This window comes from Terrapene carolina, unplaced genomic scaffold (genome assembly GCF_002925995.2).
Source record: "Terrapene carolina triunguis isolate 2854851 unplaced genomic scaffold, T_m_triunguis-2.0 Scaffold171, whole genome shotgun sequence".
Taxonomy (NCBI): Eukaryota; Metazoa; Chordata; order Testudines; family Emydidae; genus Terrapene; species Terrapene triunguis.
In genome coordinates this window covers 961,830-981,414 of record NW_020664522.1, presented here as the reverse complement: position 1 = coordinate 981,414, position 19,585 = coordinate 961,830, and the positions used below count along the sequence as shown (strand labels likewise).

Genomic DNA, 19,585 nt, shown 5'->3' with positions numbered 1-19,585 from the left:
AGATTGGCTCTATAGCCATCTTTCTCTTCTGGAAGCTGGGTTCAATACCACCCACATCACATGAAATGGGCTAAGGCTCACTGGCACTTATCTTCCATCCATCACCTCCCGTGCTACTCTTATAGGCGTGGACTCAGTACTTGTTTTGGCGCTTGAGTGCCGATAAATCAAAATACCTTGCATGGATATACAAACATTAGTTCCCACCAATCATGAGCAGGAACGTTACATTTTCAAAACTCTTTAAACACATCAGCTAATTAGTTTACAGCCATGATGACCTCTCAAGGTTTTATTTTTAAAGTTGCGTTCAGATCCAGGGATATGGGATATCTTTTAAAATCGGTATGGACTATTGCTGCTGTTTGTAAGGGATGCATGGTCACATAGGAAATGACAAAACTCAGGTCCTGCTGCTTACATGGGAGCTAAAGGAGACTCTTCTTTATAACAATAGTATTAGGGCTTATTGGCACACTGCCACAGATGTGCAGGCATTGGCTCTGCCATTCTAGCCATTAGAGTTGCACAGTACGCAGCACCTCACAACGAAACCAGTGTTCAATAGAAACGTTTCTCTGTGCTCTCACATAACACATTTTCCCCCAGCAAAACTCAGAAACATTTGCTGGGAGAGTATTTCCCCTCCCTCACACACACACTTCTTTGATTTTTGGCTGGTGCTGTAGATCAGCCATTAGCATGCACTTTTTTGATTTGTGAGATCAGAAAACAGCCTTTTAAAATATATTTAAAATTTTTAAAAAAGAGTGACCTGCAAGGAAAAATGTTTTTCTTTTTGCTCTTTTACTATATTCATCTTTGTCTTTCCCTTTAACATTGTTCTTTCATTGCTTGTTTTTACATTTGAAATCTGAGGGCTTGTCTATTCTGTTTTTGATGGTGGACTCTTGGATGACTGGAGAGCTAGCTGGATTATGATACTACAAGAGACTGAAAACTGAGCAATTTAGTGGGGAGGAGATTTTTAGTCAAGACTATCCAAAACTATTATTTTAACTATTTGACTTAGCATTGACAAATATTTGAGAGTGAAAAACTCTATTAAAAATTCGAACGCCTCCAAGTTGATTTTTCCAACTGAAGACTTAGAAAATGCCTATGCTAGCTCTTTTTCATAGAATCACAGAACTGGAAAGGACCTCGAGAGGTCATCTAGTCCAGTCCCCTGCACTCAAGGCAGGACTAAGTATTATCTAGACCATCCCTGACAGGTGTTTGTCCAACCGGCTCTTAAAAATCCCCAACTATGGAGATTCCACCACCTCTCTAGGCAATTTATTCCAGTGCTTAACCACTCTGACAGTGAGGAAGTTTTTCCTAATTTCCAAAGCAAACTGCCTTTGCTGCAATTTAAGCCCATTGCTTGTTGTCCTATCCTCAGAGGTTAAGGAAGAACAATTTTTCTCCCTTCTCCTTATAACAACATTTTTGTACTTGAAAACTGTTATCATGTCCCCTCTCAGTCTTCTCTTCTCCAGACTAAACAAACCCAACTTTTTCAATCTTCCCTCATAGGTCATATTTTCTAGACCGTTAATCATTTTTCTTGCTCTTCTCTGGACTTTCTCCAATTTGTCCACATCTTTCCTGAAATGTGGTGCCCAGAACTGGACACAATACTATAGTTGAGGCCTAATCAGCGCGGAGAAGAGCGGAAGAATTACTTCTCGTGTCTTGCTTACAATACTCCTGCTAATACATCCCAGAATGATGTTTACTTTTTTTGCAACAGCGTTACACTGTTGACTCATATTTAGCTTGTGATCCACTATGACCCCCCAGATTCCTTTCCACAGTGCTCCTTCCTAGGCAGTCATTTCCCATTTTGTATGTGTTCAACTGATTGTTCCTTCCTAAGTGAAGTACTTTGGATTTGTCTTTATTGAATTTCATCCTATTTACTTCAGACCATTTTGAATTTTAATCTTATCCTCCAAAGCACTTGCAAACCCTCCCAGCTTGGTATCGTTCACAAACTTTATACGTGTACTCTCTATGCCATTATCTAAATCATTGATGAAGATATTAAACAGAATCAGACCCAGAACCGATCCCTGTGGGACTCCACTCGTTATGCCCTTCCAACATGACTGTGAACCACTGATAACGACTCTCTGGGAACCATTTTCCAACCAGTTATGCACCCACCTTATAGTAGCTCCATCTAGGTTGTATTTCCCTAGTTTGTTTATGAGAAGGTCATGTGAAACAGTATCAAAAGCCTTACTAAAATCAAGATATACAACATCTACTGCTTCCCTCCTATCCACAAGGCTTGTTACCCTGTCAAAGAAAGCTGTTAGGTTGGTTTGACATGATTTGTTCTTGACAAATCAATGCTGACTGTTATTTATCACCTTATTCTCTTCTAGGTGTTTGAAAATTGATTGCTTAATTATTTGCTCCATTATCTTTCTGGGTACAGAAGTTAAAATGACTGGTCTGTAATTCCCTGGGTTGTCCTTATTTCCTTTTTTATAGAGGGGCACTACATTTGCCCTTTTCCAGTCTTCTGAAATGTCTCCCGTCTTCCATGACTTTTCAAAGATATTTGCTAATGGCTCAGATATCTCCTCAGTCAGCTCCTGGCGTATTCTAGGGTGCATTTCGTCAGGCCCTGGTGATTTGAAGACATCTAACTTGCCTAAGTAATTTTTGACTTGCTCTTTCCCTATTTTAGACTCTGATCCTACCTCATTTTGACTGGCATTCACTATTTTAGATGTCCAATCGCCACCAACCTTCTTGGTGAAAACCAAAACAAAGAAGTCATTAAGCACCTCTGCCACTTCCACATTCTCTGTTATTGTCTTTCCTCCCCCATTGAGTAACAGGCCTACTCTGTCCTTGGTCTTCCTCTTGCTTCTAATGTATTTGTAGAATGTTTTCTTGTTTCCTTTTATGTCCCCAGCTAGTTTTGTGCCTTGGCTTTTCTAATTTTGTCCCTACATACTTGTGTTATATGTTTATATTCATCCTTTGTAATTTGACCGAGTTTCCACTTTTTGTAGGACTCTTTTTTGAGTTTTAGATCATTGAAGATCTCCTGGTTAAGTCAGGGTGGTCTCTTGCCATACTTCCTATCTTTTCTACGCAGTGGGATAGTTTGCTCTTGTGCCCTTAATAATGTCTCTTTTCAAGGAATCCTCCCTCAAAACAGAAAGACAAGTCTTCATATACCTAACATTTATGATTTTTTTAAAATGGCGGCGGTGGGGGGGGGGGGGAGAAACTGGATCTACTCAGGGAAAAAAGGCTTGGAAAAGGCTTAGGAGGAATCTGCGAAGGGACCTAGTTGGAGGCCTAAGAGACAGGTTGTCAGAAAGGTTCAGAATTTTAAAGAAAGGTAAGCTGTGTGGATTTTGTTATAGAGCAGTGGGTGTGGGGGCTGGTAATAAAGCGTTGTTGAAACATGAGGAAAGGTTGTGTGTGTTAAGCTAGAGAACCAAAAATAGCCAAGTTCTAGGAAGGAAGCTAAGGGACCAGCAGAATGAAGGAAGAGGTTATGGGCCAAGGGAAAACAGAAAGTGTGTTATATGACCTTTGAGTGCAACCACTGTTTTGTAGCCCACAGACAGAGGTTCTGAGAGAGGGGTGAGTGGAAACTCCCCTGTATTGGGGTGCTGAAGAGGTAGCTTAGACCCTTGAGAAAAAAAGTCTGCAGAGAACAGCTTGGAGCCATTGTTTATTTGGATTTTCTTTTACCCCAGGAGGGGTAAAGCATTTGCCTTGGCAGGTGCAAAACCAGCAAGGAGCAATCGAGGCCATGACACTTGATAGTGGAAAAGTAAGCTACAGGCACAAACCCACTTCATTCTTTGCAGTTCGCATTTAAAGTCCTGTATTGTCCCCTTCATTTCCCCAGTAACAGGGTTAGGCAAGATGGGCTGATTGGTTTATTCTGCCCCTAGTTTCCATGACTTCGTCAAAGAGAGGGAAACAATACACCTACATTTTCAGAAGTGACTCATGACTTTTAAAAAGAACAGGAGTACTTGTGGCACCTTAGAGACTAACAAATTTATTAGAGCATAAGCTTTCGTGGGCTACAACCCACTTCTTATATGCATCCGAAGAAGTTGGTTGTAGCCCACGAAAGCTTATGCTCTAATAAATTTGTTAGTCTCTAAGGTGCCACAAGTACTCCTGTTCTTTTTGCGGATACAGACTAACACGGCTGCTACTCTGAAACCTGTCATGACTTTTAGGTGCCCAGCTTGAGATAGCGTAAAAGGGAGAGAATTTTCAGAAAGCACTAATCACCCTCCCTCTGGATATCAGGCCCCTTTACAGGGTCTCAAGTTGGGCACCAATGTCACTTGTCCCTTTTAGAAAATATAGTCCAATAGTTTGACAGAATATAGGGTTAGAAAAGAAATCAAGCAAAACTAGCTTCTAGGCAGCTATTCACTAAGTCCCTGGTGATGAGCATCTCTAGGAATATTGATGTTTTCTGCTGTTACTTTGTTTCACTTAAAAAAACAAACCCCAAACATATTTTCTTCATGTGGGAGGCTCTATCTCCCAAAACGTCACAACACTTTATATTTCTCCTTTGTAAAAGAGTCACCAATCACACTCCCATATTGATTACCCATCTGGTGCGCTGGAGGAAGGTTCCCAAATGTTTAATCAGCAGCCTGCAACTCCAGACAGTATGAGGCTGACCAACAGTATATCTGGAGGGTGTGTTGTTGGACAGAGCTTTGCCAGCCAACAAGCATTAAAAAGCACTGAAGTTTCTGTGCTGTGTTTATGGGATGCAACGTTGCTCCCAGACAGATTGTTTCTGTGTTAACAAGCAACTAACCCTAGCATGGGATATCTAGCGTTCATACTTAACGCTGTGCACAAGGCTTCTATCTTACTGCAATGAAAAAGAAAGGGTTACACTTCGGCTTGTGTATTTATTGCCTGGGGCTGTCACTTGCCCTGTATCTGTTTTACTCGCTCCACTAGTAGTTAAGGCAAATTTTGAAAGATCCTTTATGCAAGCTATAGTCTGCTTGTGGTCTCTGTGCTGAATACTCATTGAAGTCATCCAGGTTGGGATACGGCCTTATGAATACAAGTGAAAAAGTCCAGACACTGGGACCCGGTCTCAGCAGATCTTAAGCAACAGCATATTCTGTTCTTGTGGCAGAGACAGTGTTTGGCAACAGTGACACTTCATAGCCTGGATAACTACACAATGGCAGCACCATGGTTTTGATCTTTGAGAAATTAGCATTACTTATTAAATCATGATGTTTGATGGATGGTCCAGATTTCCGTGGCAGTATCCAGAAGTTAGTTTTGAATCTAAACTGGGCTCAATCACATGGGAAAAAAATACATAAGACTCAAATGCTGTCTGAGTACACCGGTGTAAATTGAAATGAATGGTATTACTTTGGATGTACACAAGTAAAACTGAGCAGAACTTGGGTCCTCCTGCTTTTTTCCCACATATTTCTCAAATACTTTACCTAATTATTTACAAGGTGGTCAAACAAATGTGCTCAGATCTTGATCACAAAGATGTTGGGTATAAAACTATATTTTAAAAGTTAATTCCCAATTCTCATCGCCTGATGGTTTTGCACCTGTAACTCCACTGACCTCAGCTCAGACTTGAGTCCTAAATTAGTGGGATTTAAGTCATGTTTATTCAAATAACTATATAAATCTATGTAGTGCACCAAGTCCTAATATGTAAGTCCTTCCCTGCACTTTGCAGGCCACGGAACCTCACCCATCCACTCCTGTAATAGATCCATAACCTCTGGCTGAGTTACTGCAGTCCTCAAACCATGGTTTAAAGACTTCAAGTTACAGAGAATCCACCATTTATACTAGTTTAAACCTACAAGTGACCCATACTTCAGAGGAAGATGAAAACCCCCCAGGGTCTCTGCCAGTCTGACCTGGGGGGAAATTCCTTCTTAACCCCAAATATGGTGATCAGTTAGATCCTGAACACGTGGGCAAGGCCCACCAGCCAGACACCTGAGAAAGAAGTCTCTATAGTAACTCAGAGCCCTCCCCATCTAGTGTCTCATCAGGAGACATTTGCTGCTAGCAGTCACAGATCAGCTACATGCCATTATAGGCAGTCTCTTCATACCATCCCCTCCATAAACTTATCAAGCTCAGTCTTGAAGCCAATTAGGCTTTTTGCCCCCACTGCTCCCCTGGGAAGGCTGTTCCAGAGCTGCACTCCTCTGATGCTTAGAAACCTTTGTCTAATTTCAAGCCTAAACTTGTTAATGGTAAATTTATATCCATTTGTTCTCATGTCCACATTGGTGCTTAACTTAACTCCTCTTCTTCCCTGGTATTCATCCCTCTGATGTATTTATAGAGAGCAATCATCTCTCCCCTCAGCCTTCTTTTGGTTAGGCTAAACAAGCCAAGCTTTTTCATTCTCCTCTCATAAGACATGTTTTCCATTCCTCAGATCATCCTAGGATGCCTTCTCTGTACCTGTTTCAGCTTGAATTATTCTTTCTTAAACATGGGAGACCAGAACTGCATATAGTATTTTAGGTGAGGTCTCACCAGTGTCTTGTAGAATGATACTAACACTTTCCTGTCTCTACTGGAAATACCTTGCCTGATGCATCCTAGGATTGCATTAGCCTTTTTTCACAGCCGCATCACATTGGCATCTCATAGTCATCCTGTGGTCAACCAGTACACCTAGGTCTTTCTCCTCCTCTGTCACTTCCAACTGATAAGTCCCCAGCTTATAGCAAAAATTCTTGTTATTAATCCCTAAGTGCATGACCTTGCACTTTGTGCTATTAAATTTCATCCCATTTCTATTACTCTGGTTTTCAATATCGTCCAGATCTTCTTGTATGATATTCCAGTCCTCCTCCATATTGGCAATGCCTCCAACTTTGTTCCAGCCACAAATTTTACTTTTTGTGCCAAGGTCATTAATAAAAATGTTAAATAAGATCGGTCCCAAGACTGATCCCTGTGGAACTCCACTAGAAACCTTCCTCCAGCCTGACACTTCACCTTTCAGTATGACCCATTATAGTTTCCTCTCTAACCAGTTCATTACTCACCTTTCAGTTCTCATACTAATCCCCATCTTATCCAATTGAACTAATAATTTCCCATGTCGAACTGTATCAAATGCCTTACTGCAATCCAGGTAGATTCCAGGTATATGTTCTCTGTCCTGGTGCCAGTGGATGTGTCTCTACATCACAAGAGGAATTGCCAAAGCTGATCTCTTCATTGGCAATCTGAACAGCGCAGTCAAGGATTGAATAAGAGTAAATGACCTAACATCTCACCCTAGAGGTGGGATTGGCCATTGCTCGGCACCAAGTGTTGTCATTCATAGTTAAAAATATAATCCGATAAATTCCACATTTTGGGGGTCTCTATCCTGTGTTTGTTAATATCTAAAATCTGGCCATTTATGTGCATATTTAACACATCCATCTGAGTTGCTTAGATTCCCACCTGAAACACCATGTGTCTTTATTACAGGGTAAGTACTCAAAATGACCATGGCACAAATAGTATCACTGTCTATCCTGCTTAGAAATGTCATGACATTTTCTAAGGTTTTTCCTCCCTACACTGAAGAAAGAACTCGATGATTTATGTGAAGAGTGCTAAGGATTTTCACACTTGAGAAAGAAACAAAATCACCCTTCAGGGGTGACTTCATCTATACTATCTTCATTGCCTGATGAAATTCCTCTCCAATAGGGGATCAGTCAGGGACTCCAGATCACCAGCTGCTGGATGTGATTCTGTTTCTGGCTAAATTGTGTTTCCTCCTGTGAAGTATGATAGAGAGTATAGAGCTATACAGTATGATAGAGAGGCCCAAACTGAGTTTGGGGGTTTCATTGTGCTAGGTGCTGTACAAACTCCTACTAAGTGACCATCGCATCCCTAAACAGACAAAGGGAGGGAGAAATGAACTGTGGCAGGGCCACAATTGCTAGGGTCCCCAGTCCAGAGCCTTAACCACAAGGCCATCCTTCTATGCAAGCTAAGCGTGGTGTTTTCACAAAGATGGGGACTGTGGGGGTGGAGAGAGTAGAGATAGAAGATAAACTCCATTAAGGCTCTTGCTATTGCTCATAGGGTTTTTTCCCCCTGAGGATGCTGTTCTCCATCTATGTATGTGCATGGCCCATTGCCCAACCAATGACTGATCTCTACTGGGTCCACTAGAGAAAGGCGTGCTGAGAACCAGTCTCCCATATGGCACTTTGATTAGTTCTGCTGGCTTTTCTGTCAATAACCACTAAGGAACAGGAATACAAACATAATGCCGGAGCCAGGATCTCTCATACAATAGTCCCCTATATACTCACAATTCCCCCAGAGTTGATTATACTATACTGATTAGGAAAGGAAGGCAATAATTATTCTTGAACGAAAAAACAAACCAAACAAACAAAAGACTGGCACTTATACAATGCTATTCGTCTTCAAAGTGCTTTACATAATTAACTATATTGGGATTTGCTGTTGCTGCATCACTGCAACAGCCTGTTACTAAGTATTTGTGAAGGATTAGCATGAGAAGCAATTAGACAGTGTGCTAAAAACTGCTCTGGGAGAGCTCTTTATTGTCCGCCCTACTGCCCAGCTCTGAGACTTCTGCACGTTTAAAAACTATAGCAAGACACAATCTCACAGTTACCATGCTAGCAAGTGAGAGATTTAACACTGTTGTGTCTTGCTGTGCAATTTTCCTATTATCTTGTGTGCTCTTTCCTGAAATATAATAACTAATAAACCTTTTATGTGAAGATCTCCAGACTCTCCAAACATTAGTAGATCTTAAGGTCAGAAGGAACCATTATGATCACCTAATCTGACCTCCTGCATAACACAGGCCATAGAATTTCACCCAGTGATTCCTGCATCAAGCCCATCCCTACTAGTTAGGCTAGGTCTACACTACAGCGGACTTCCGACCTAAGATACGCAACTTCAGCTACGTGAATACCGTAGCTGAAGTTGCGTATTTTAGGTCGGCTTACCTGGCGGTGAGGACGCGGGAAAGTCGACCGCTGCCGCGCTGCCGCCGACTCCGCTACCGCCTCTTGTCGAGGTGGAGTTCCGGAGTCGACGGTAGAGCCATCAGGGATCGATTTTACCGCGTCCTCACGAGACGCGGTAAGTCGATCCCCGATAAACCGATTGCTACCCGCCGGATCGGCGGGTAGTGAAGACGTAGCCTTAAGCTAGAACAGCCCTTTTAGAAAAACATCCGGCCTTGTTTTAAAGACTTCAAGTGATGGAGAATAAACCATTTCCCTAGGTAAGTTGTTCCCATTGTTAATTACCTTCACTGTTAAAAATTACTACTAGTCTGATTTGTCTAGCTACAGTTTCCAGTCATTGCATCTCAGTATTTACCTTTGTCTGGTAGATTTAAGAGTCCTCTACTTTCAGAAACCTTCTCCCCATGTAGACTCTTAAAGACAAGTTACCTCTTAACCATCTCTTTGTTAAGCTAAATTGATTGAGCTTCTTTAGTCTCACTGTAAAACAGGTTTTCCAGGCTTCTAACATCCTTGTAGCTCTTTTCTGAACTCTCTCCAATTTGTCAGCATATTTTTTTAAAGAGTGAACAGAACTGGACATAGTATTAAGCCTCAAAACACCTATTTTAGATGGAGAAGTAGAGGCACAGATTATGGGCTCCCAAAGATCACATAACAACCCAGAAATCTTGACTGCTTGGTGCCCTGCATAACACTAAGAAACAGGACTCATTCTCCTAGCCTTGACACCCAGCACTTCCTGAAACATCACTGCAGTCAGTTTAACCTTTACCAAAAAAGTTAGCCAGGGAAATACATAGCAAGGTTTCCTTACATTTTACTCATTATTTTTAGATTAATTAAGCAGAGTCGATATTCTAATACCTCTCAAAATAAAAAATATTAAAACCTTTAATTTATACAGTAGAACCTCAGAGTTACAAACACCTCGGAAATGGAGGTTGTTCGTAACTCTGAAACTTTCATAACTCTGAACAAGACATTACGGTTGTTCTTTCAAAAGTTTACAATGGAACACTGACTTAATACAGCTTTGAAACTTAACTAGGCAGAAGAAAAATGCTGCTTTCCTTTTATTTTTTTAGTAGTTTATGTTTAACATAATATTGTACTGTATTTGTTTTTTTCTTTGTTTGTTTGTTTCTTTCTTTTTTTTGGTCGCTCCTGATGCCTGATTGTGCACTGCCAGTTCCAAATGAGGTGTGTGGTTGCCTGGTCAGTTCATAACTTTGGTGTTCAGAACTCTCAGGTTCTACTGTATTTCATACAGTCTAGTCTGCCTACTGAACGTTGCTGGCAACTGAAGATAAATTTACCTTATGAGCATTCAATACTCAGTCTTTATTTGGTCATTACAGAGTCTCAAAGTGAAATGATAGCAGACATGTAGCACGGAAACATTTGTAGCTGTAACAGGACGACCTTCCCACATTCAATTCTTGGCATCAGGGAAGAGAAAACTAAAGACATATTCAGGGAAAAATCACACTGGCAAGAAAATCAATTTCTATTTTTTCCATATCTGTTGTTTCTTGGTAGTATTTTTTTTCCAATCACAAGTCAGTGAACTGTTTGTAACCAAACATTTTATTCTCAGCAATAGAGTGAAATTATATTTATTTTCTGTATGTGCTGTTACCACCAGGAAAAATGAATAGCAAATGAAATGGTTACTGCAATGAAACCTGCTCTATTGTATTTTTTTTTTAAAGATGAGTGGCTTCAAAGTTCCACAACATTCCAACTTGAAATTGTATATGACATTTAGTAATATAGACATTCATGATCTAGGTACTGTGATTGCAGGCAGCAAACTTTTAGAAATTGCACATACTCAACTTTGATTTTTATCTCTTCTACCTTTCCTCCTCAGAATGTGAATGAGAATTTTAGTGCTCATGAAAGCCAGAGATATAAAGCACTGGCTAAATGAGAGACTGTTTGCTGGAGTTGTTCTACCCTTTTTCACACACAGTTCAGCCAAGGCCAATCCATAGCACTCACGACTATCCCACTCCTGAGATGCTCTGTCAATGCACCTTGATCCTAATTTGTATCATCCTCTGGTGTCTAGAACTTGGTCCCTATGCAACATTGACAACACACTTTAACTCTAACCTGTGCATCCTCTGGTATCCCAGTTCTGGGCCCTGCCAATGATCCTTAATTGTTCTAGTCCTAGAGGTCCTTCCTGAACAGTGTAGCATATGTTATGACTTGTGTTGTATAGGGTGACCCATCTGTGAGTCTAGACTGGGACCAAACCAAAAGGCATAATTCAAGATTTCAACCCAGATTCCACCAAGGGAAGTCAAGGGTGAAGAGGATGATTTATCCCAGGGTAGTCTGGTTGGATAGCAAAAGGAAAAAAAATGTGATAGCCCATCTGTCAGTTTGGATAGCTTACATAATTGTGGGGGATATCCTTGGAGTTGGTGCTCCCCTTTGGCCACTCAGAGAGTGCTGCAGTAAAGTACAGCAGCCACATGGGGGAGGGGAGGCTAGTCACACCTATTTCCTGGCCAGCTTCTCTGGAGGACAATTTGGGGGAGAGCTACATGAGAGAGTGGGGAAGAAAAGCAGGGCAGAACAATGGCTGTGCTCATCTACCGATCTACCTTTTTTGCACAACGATCCAGCTGTGGCATGAGTGACTTTGGAAGAAATGGCATCAGGGCCCTTCCATGATGAAGTAATGGCCATAGTGTTGCTGCTAAAGGGGAAATGAACTTAAGAATAAAAAGGGGGTCCCACCCTCTGGAAAATGACTGCAAATCCTTCCTAGTTCATCTTGGAAAAGCAGAAGCGAATTACCTTTCATGTGCCGCTCCTCTGTACTATTATACATTGGGTTAAACCTTGTTATGGGTTGAGTTCAAACCTCATTGGAACTGATGCAAACATGCTCTTCATGTAAGATAATTGGAAGAGTCTGTTAAGAGGCCACACTCAAAACAAGGCATAATGGAGTCTGCACAGAAACTAGCACTGTGTGAGTGAGGGGATCCACTGGATATTGTGACCAGGTGGGTTGGTTTGTCTGTGGGTGTGGAAAAGTCTAGCTGGAGGGGAGGGTCAGGGACGGTGCAACCATTTAGGCGACCTAGGCGGTCGCCTAGGGCGCTAGGATTTGGGGGGCGCCATTTTCTTCGGCAGCAACTGCAGCGGCCGGATCTTCGGCCGCCCCGGTCACCGCCGGCATTTAGGCGGAGGGAGCTGGGGCAGTGGAGCGCGGGGGGGGGCGCCTGCAGGGGGGGGGGGGAGGCGGCACACAGGGGAACTCCCCGCCCCAGCTCACCCCTGCCCCACCTCCTCCCCGAGCACGCCGTGGCTGCTTCACTTCTCCCGCCTCCCAGGCTTGTGGCGCCAATCAGCTTAGGCGCCACAAGCCTGGGAGGCGGGAGAAGTGAAGCAGCCACGGCGTGCTCGGGGAGGAGGTGGGGCAGGGGTGAGCTGGGGCAGGGGAGGGGGGGGTGCCTCAGGGTGGGGGCTGGGGAACTGCCACAGGGGGGGCGCCTCAGGGCGGAGTGGGGGAGCTGCCACAGGGGGGGACGCCTCAGGGCGGGGGCTCGGGGACGGGGGGGGGGGGCGCAAGGTGGAAGTTTCGCCTAGGGCGTGAAACATCCTTCCACCAGCCCAGGGGAAGGTCAGACAAGAAATAAAGAGAGACATGGTATTGTTGGTAGCACATGAATATGTAATCCCAGAAGAGACCTCTGAAGAGACCAGAAATAAATTAAGAGGAAAAACAAAACAAAAAACCTTTAGACTTACATCTGTTTGAATGATGCTCCATGCATTAGTTAGGCCAATATTTCCATCTGTCCCATACAAATGAAGCCCTTTTTTCAGATCCTGCTGAGCATACTTATCAATCTGAAAACAGAACAAATAACACTGCATATAAGTGCACTGAAAATTAAAAATGTTCAGAGTGCCACCTCTCAGATGAGCTCCCCTGGGAAGCCAGGGTGACAGTGATATAGCAAGTGGGTGGGGAAGCTTCACACTGGGAATTAATCACCTAATGCTACTCAGTATCTGAGTGGCTTAGAGAACTAACTGGTTCCTGCCTCTCTCTATAACAGTTGTTAAGTGGATACCTAACAGGGCAGTCAGTTTGATGGTCTATCCTTTCTTCTGTGACAGACGCTCCTACCACAGGGTCCATCTTCCTTCCCTCTCTCTCAGCTAACCCTAAGGTAAGCGGGTCTGGACTAGTTCTAGTTACTCTTCAGAGGAGGCCTAGAAGTGATAACATCCACCCTCTAACACACACACATTTCTCTCTCTAGCTGGCTATTTGTTCTCTATAGAAAAAATATTTCTGAGCCTCTCTTGTGTCCTCCTTATGGTGTCAGCACAAGCACCTGTCTCATATTCCCATGCTCCAGCTTTTTCTTTATAGCAGCTGTGGGTCTGACAGAGAGGGATGCAGGAGCCTGGGGAGGAGTAGGGAATAGCTCTATAATTGAGAAAGATTATCGACACTCAGGGGACTGAGATACAGTTTGCGAAGTGGAGGTGCTCTTGAATAGATGCATTCATATTGACGTAGTACAAGTGAAAGGTTCTGATTAATGGTCCTCCCAGCTGAAGTTGGCTGTTTATCCATAGGATAGGTATAGCACGATGAGTGCACAGTTATACTCTGCCCCACCAGTCTGCTTTAATCCTACCCGAGAAGGGGTAACAGCTGGTCAGAGCCTCTAGTTAGTCACTCCCTAACTGCCTTGCTGAGACTCTCAACAAGAACACGAATGCAAAAATCAAACACTGCATTTGCACAGTGTCAACTAATGTACAGTGTCATAGTCAATACAGGACAAAGGAAGTACAATCCATGACCCTTAGAGGTTCCCCCTCTGGCCCCAGTCATTCTTCCAGTTGAGGGGGACTGGACTGAGTGAAGCTAGTTCTTAGTTACCATAGGCTGCAAGGGTTTTCTAGCTCCAGCACGCACTGAGGGCCTGATTCTCCACAGCCTTGCAAGGTGGGTAGTCACTTGCACCTGGGCAAAGTGGGTCTAAAATGTTCCCAGAGGCGTGAGGGGAGAATTTTGATTTGGTAGCATTGACATCTGTATAACTATATTATATCCCTCCGGAGGGAGGGCTAGCTCAGTGGTTTGAGCATTAGCCGGCTAAACCCAGGGTTGTGAGTTCAATCTTTGAGGGGGCCATTTAGGGATCTGGGGCAAAAATCTGTCTGGGGATTGGTCCTGCTTTGAGCAGGGGGTTGGATTAGATGACCTCCTGAGGTCCCTTCCAACCCTGATATTTTATAAAGCAACAGTAAAACAAATGCATAACATGCAAGGCAGTGTGGAATTGGGCCTCAAAAGTCTAGGACATCCTCCATCAAGAAATCTCCACTGTGCGCAGAGGCTACACTTGGATCTCTTTTCCCTCTCTTCCTCCTCTGATTCTATGAAAACAAACTTAGCTGCACAAGAGGCACTATATTAATATGAGCCACTGATAAAAGGCCACAATGATGCTGTGTAGGAGAGAGTCATATTTGATTACCAACACTGTAATTGCCATGTTAACATTTTATATTATGTGACAATCCTGAGCTGTGACTTCTATGCACTTCACTATATTTAGCATGTAAGCAGCTTGTGATTTTATTCAGGATCATATAGCTGGTACCCTAGTTACAGGAGAGTTCTGAAAGTGAGCACTGTCAGTAAATTTGGGATTCATTTGGTAAATTAAAGAACATGAATGATAAATCTGCAAGAGCAGGGGATCCTCACCCCTCATTTCAGGATTAGATTAAACTTGGGTTTCATGTTCTCTGCCTACCCTCCCTCCCTCTAATTTATCTAGAACCACTGTTCTGTGGAGGAGAAGCCACCAGATAGAATGGAAACATGTGGCTGATCAGTTGGATTGGTGCTTTATTTAGTATCTTTCGGGGATGATGGGGAGAATGAATTGTTGACAAACTACTTCCCATCTGTATAGTTCACAGTAGTGGGAGGAATGAAAAGGAAAAGGGCTATAATTGAGGGGTAAAGAGTGGGTGGGGAAAGATATCTAGGCAAACAACTTTGTTATCCTGGAGGTGAAAAATGAAGAGATACTTAGGAAATTGATTCTTAGGCTTTACAAATTAATCTTTAAAATTAAGAGACCAATATATCATCCTAAAGTTCAAATCTCCACTAATCTGGAACAAGGGTGCCCAGGTCAAATGAGAGAGCGAGGTGTTTGCCTGAAAGGCAAATGATGTGCTGTTAGAAAGATACAAAATGCCAAGATTCCTTTTCTTCAATCAATTCTGCGTTCGCAAACCATTTGACACAGCCGCACAGCGTGATAATCCGTTTTACCGGGACTCAGACACCACCCTAGTAAATGTAACCTTCATGCTCTGTTTCAGATCAATAAATTTTAATAACCCAGTCAGCATTTATAAAGTGCCTGAAAGATCAGAAGCAATATTTTGTTAGTCCAGGTGTGCTTTAACATGCTCTCATTTTATCATAATAGATTGCTTAACCATGCATTCCTGCTCAACATTTTACATGTAACAGATTCACTAATGTGCAACTTGTAGTGGCAAAAAAGAACAGACCCCTCTGAAAGATTACCACTTTTCCCTGGATGGGAGACAAAAATTGCTGTATGAATCTGCCTGACGTCACAGGGCCACCTCCATAGGTGGATTTAACAGCACATTGCCCACTAAGGTTAATGGGCATCATGTGGCTAAATCCCTGTGCACTGCACCAAAAATTAGCCCCAGTCAACTAATTTACCCCTATTGTGTGCTATTGATTATTTTCACTATCTGTTGGATTAAGGGGACAGTGCCTGTTTGCTTTTCATTGGAGAAGTAAGCACTTTCTGTAATCTCATGTCTGTGCGTGTCTCTCTCCTTTTGCTTGTCACTGTCCAAAAAAAAATAGAGATACTGTCTTACAGTTCTGTAGATTGGTGACAACTCTAGATAAGTAGTAGGTCAAATGCTGCTAGCTGAGTACACCTACATCAGCATTCTCTTCTTCTGTATGCACAGCTGATTAGGTTGGTGCAACTAATAGTAAGTGTTAGTGACAGACAGCTTAATATGTAATAGGGTCCATTTATAGTGGCTCTGGCCAGTTGGCCATACACTGATATACAACTGTCCTTTCCCCTACCATCTCAGAACAATACCAATGATGTACCTCTAATGCTGCAATTTCCTGCAGCCAGTGGATGCACTGCTAGCCACAGGGACTTCCCTTGCCAGAGCAGTGCCTAGGAGAGCCTAATCTTTGCTCCTTGCGGGCATAGTTTTGACCTGCAGAATCTCTTGGTAGCGGTGATGCATGAGGTAAAGGACCCACTTGGCTCCCAGAGTCCAAGCAAATTTGTTATGGAGACAAAGTAGGAAGAAGGCTGCTTCTTCCTGTAAAGTTATTTTTTAGACTAGAACCACATTTGTAGAACAGAATGTAAATTGTGGTCCACCTCTGTCAGGAGAGAGGAGTACTAGGCACATAGCCCTTGTTCTCCCTGCCACTTGTGCCTGCAGCAGAGATGTGCAGAAGCCATGTAGGGGAACAAGGGCTATGTGGCATGCATGGCTGCACTGATTCAAGTCAAGTCTGTTAATTGTTAATAAATAACATCTTGCATTAATTAATGGATTTTATTGCCATGAGCTTGGGGCAGAAGGAGCTGCTGACCTCAGAGCATCTGTTGGATAGCTGTTTCTTTTAACAAAGATAATACTGCTAACCATGCTAAGAATAATCCTGTGACCACATGCTACCTTGCTTGAGCACTGTAGCCTTCTCTGTGAATTACCTGCCTCTTGGGGTTTGAAGTCATGTTTCCCCCTAAATGTTTAAGGTCTGCTTGAGGTTCTAGTCATGTGATTCTCATTGACTTTGACACAGGGCTTTGTGTAACTAAATCACAATGCCACTCTGAAAGTGTAGGCGGTAGATATTCCCTAGAAGGCACTCATTTTGTGCTAATACCAAGTTTGTTTCCTTCATCAAAATATTTTTAGAACACCAGAAACCGTTTAAAATGTCTGATATCGAATTGAATTGCCTCTTACTTAAATAAAAAATTCACAGTGTACTCAAAACAACCCTGAACTTCTCACACATTCCTCTTGTTATGCCTTCAGTTTGGGCTGTTCAGGAATGAACTTACCAAAAACAAATAGCAGAGAGATCATCCCACCCTGCTGAAAATGTTCCTACCTAGTCTGCCAGCTGTACTTGTTTGTCTCTGTGCTACCAGCTTACTGGGTTTTTAACAATCAGGATAGATGCCTAACACAAACCAAATACTCTGCACCGTGAATCTGCTGTGTTCATCTTTAGGCAGGGCATGTCTTTCATAATGCATGACTCCATTTAATGACTAGATGCAAAGAAGCATAATAAAATACTGTCTTGCTTGTTGAGAAATTTTAACTAAGACACCTATTGTTAGGAGTGTGGAATACCAGAGGTTTCCTTACTTGAAATGGACAAGATGGGTGACTCTCCCATTACCCTGGAACTAGAATAGAAACAAACTCCCTCTCTTTGGGATTCATCAGGCAAAGGATAGGAAACATCAGTTTCTCACAGATGGCAAGTTGGCGTGTGAATTACAATAACTGCTTTGGCTCCATATCCAGGGGAACCTTACCCATCCATGTCCATCCATAATATCAGATTTCAGTGCAGTTTCTGCTAACATGGCTTGCCTGTTTGGTATGGACCAGGTAAATCTATTTTAAAACAGTATTAGAGAACCACTTGCTAGAGCGGCATATTAGGATCTTCTCTAAGGTCAGATCCTGTCTCACTGAAATTAATGTGACTTTTCCCCCAGGAAGACCTGGAGTGTGTCCACCTCCTGCTATGGCATGAGGTGTGAGACTGGCAATGCCCCATGGAAGAGCCTTGCATCTCCACTTCTTGCTCCAGATGAGATAACACAAGGTACTGGTAGCTCTCCAAGGACTAAAGAGGGTGAACCAATATGCTGCATCTGTTTGCACAGCAATCAGCTAGTCCCAGTCTTTACAGTAATCGGAAGTCGATAAAATGTAGTTATAATGGTGCTAAAGAGCCTTAAAGTCTGATTCAAACCCCATTGGTGGGGTTTAGATTAGGCCCTTAGACACAGATTAAAGGCATTTAAGCACTGCTCTTCTCAGCACTGCAAGGCCTACGTGATTTAGGAGCCTTAGATCTGGGCCTTAGTGCTTTGCCGTCACAATTCTGGCATTGGTTCGGTATGTGGGGTATGACTGCATCAGGCCCTCGTACCTCATTCTGTCATCCCGTATGTTGAGCTGTACGATGGCTTGGTGAACTGCCCCATGCATCTCCATGGGGTGTTCACTCCAAGACCCATTGCTCTGGGAGGCTACATCCATACCATGCCCACAGAGGACTCTGTGGCAGGAGAAGAAAGCAGAGGCCCAAGCCTGCCTACCAGCCCTCCCACCCAAGTTGCTATACGCTAGCGCTGGGGTGAGTAGCAGGTGGCTCTCTGAGAGGGAGCGGTCTCTGCTGCTACTTTTGGAGGGGAGGACGCCTCCTGCCACCCCCCCCCCCCATACTGCTGTCCCTGCCTCTCTGGGAGGGGAGGAGAGTGTCTATTGCCACTTCATGTGTGAGCAGGACCACCAGGAGCTGCATGTGGTGTTCCTAAGTCACCATGTTGTCTTGCTTGTCGTTATGTGAGTCAGTGCTGAAGTCCCTGGAAAAGCTTTTAGAGAGAGTCCCCAAGGAGCTTGCCGTCAGCATTCCCCAGGTTTCTAACCTGCGGCTGAATAGAGAATTTTAATTTCAAGCCTCACTGCTCCCTACAGCGTCATGAACAAAATATTGCACCAGCCCCCACAAATTACTGAGATCCCAAACAGCAATTATCAAAGTGGACAAAGCTGCTAAGCGGCATTTCAATATTGGTAAGTAAATGTTCCTGACCTTTCTGGTGATTGCTTCCCTGCCACCTTCCCTCCCCACCAAAGGAGGAGAAGCTGTAAGGAAATGACAATATATCCAATTGTTTCCCACTGGGTGAAACTTTTAATTTCATGCCTTGATAATCATTCTTTACAGCTAGCATGGAGAGGGACACTGAATGTAAACAGAAAGTCCCTAATCTAGAAGGTCATTCATGGGAGCTCTTTTGCCTGCTAGGGAGAGATGTGATTGATTGTACTGATAGGTAAGTCTCCCCTTAAATTGGGCAGGACTTAACCCAGCACCTGGGTTGACTGTAAGGATGAAAATCTGAGGGGCTTATTTTGTGTTGGGGACTGCACCGCATTCTGGCTCTTGAAACCCTCCTTATCCCATCTGCCAAAAGAATGAACATCATGTAGGGCCTGATAAAAAGCCCAGTGAGGTCAGTGGGAGGCTTTGCATTAATTTAATTGGATCAGGCTCCTAGGAGCTATTAGAACGTGCTATGGACCACTAGTCATTGCTTACTTGGTATATATGTTAGTAGTATTGGTTTTAACACTGCATTTCCATGGTATGGCTTGTAGGATTCGAGGGGGGGGGA

At 43.2% G+C, this 19,585-nt stretch overlaps 1 protein-coding gene across 3 annotated transcripts in view; it reads right to left on the bottom strand.

The window, feature by feature from the left end:
* TSPAN4 (tetraspanin 4) overlaps positions 1-19,585 on the bottom strand; it is a 422,001-nt gene that overhangs the window by 11,754 nt on the left and 390,662 nt on the right. For all 3 annotated transcript variants that reach the window (XM_024216440.1, XM_024216406.2, XM_024216398.1), the window contains one exon: positions 12,834-12,935. In XM_024216440.1, coding sequence (XP_024072208.1) covers positions 12,834-12,935 — 102 coding nt within the window. The remainder of the gene's footprint in view (positions 1-12,833; positions 12,936-19,585) is intronic.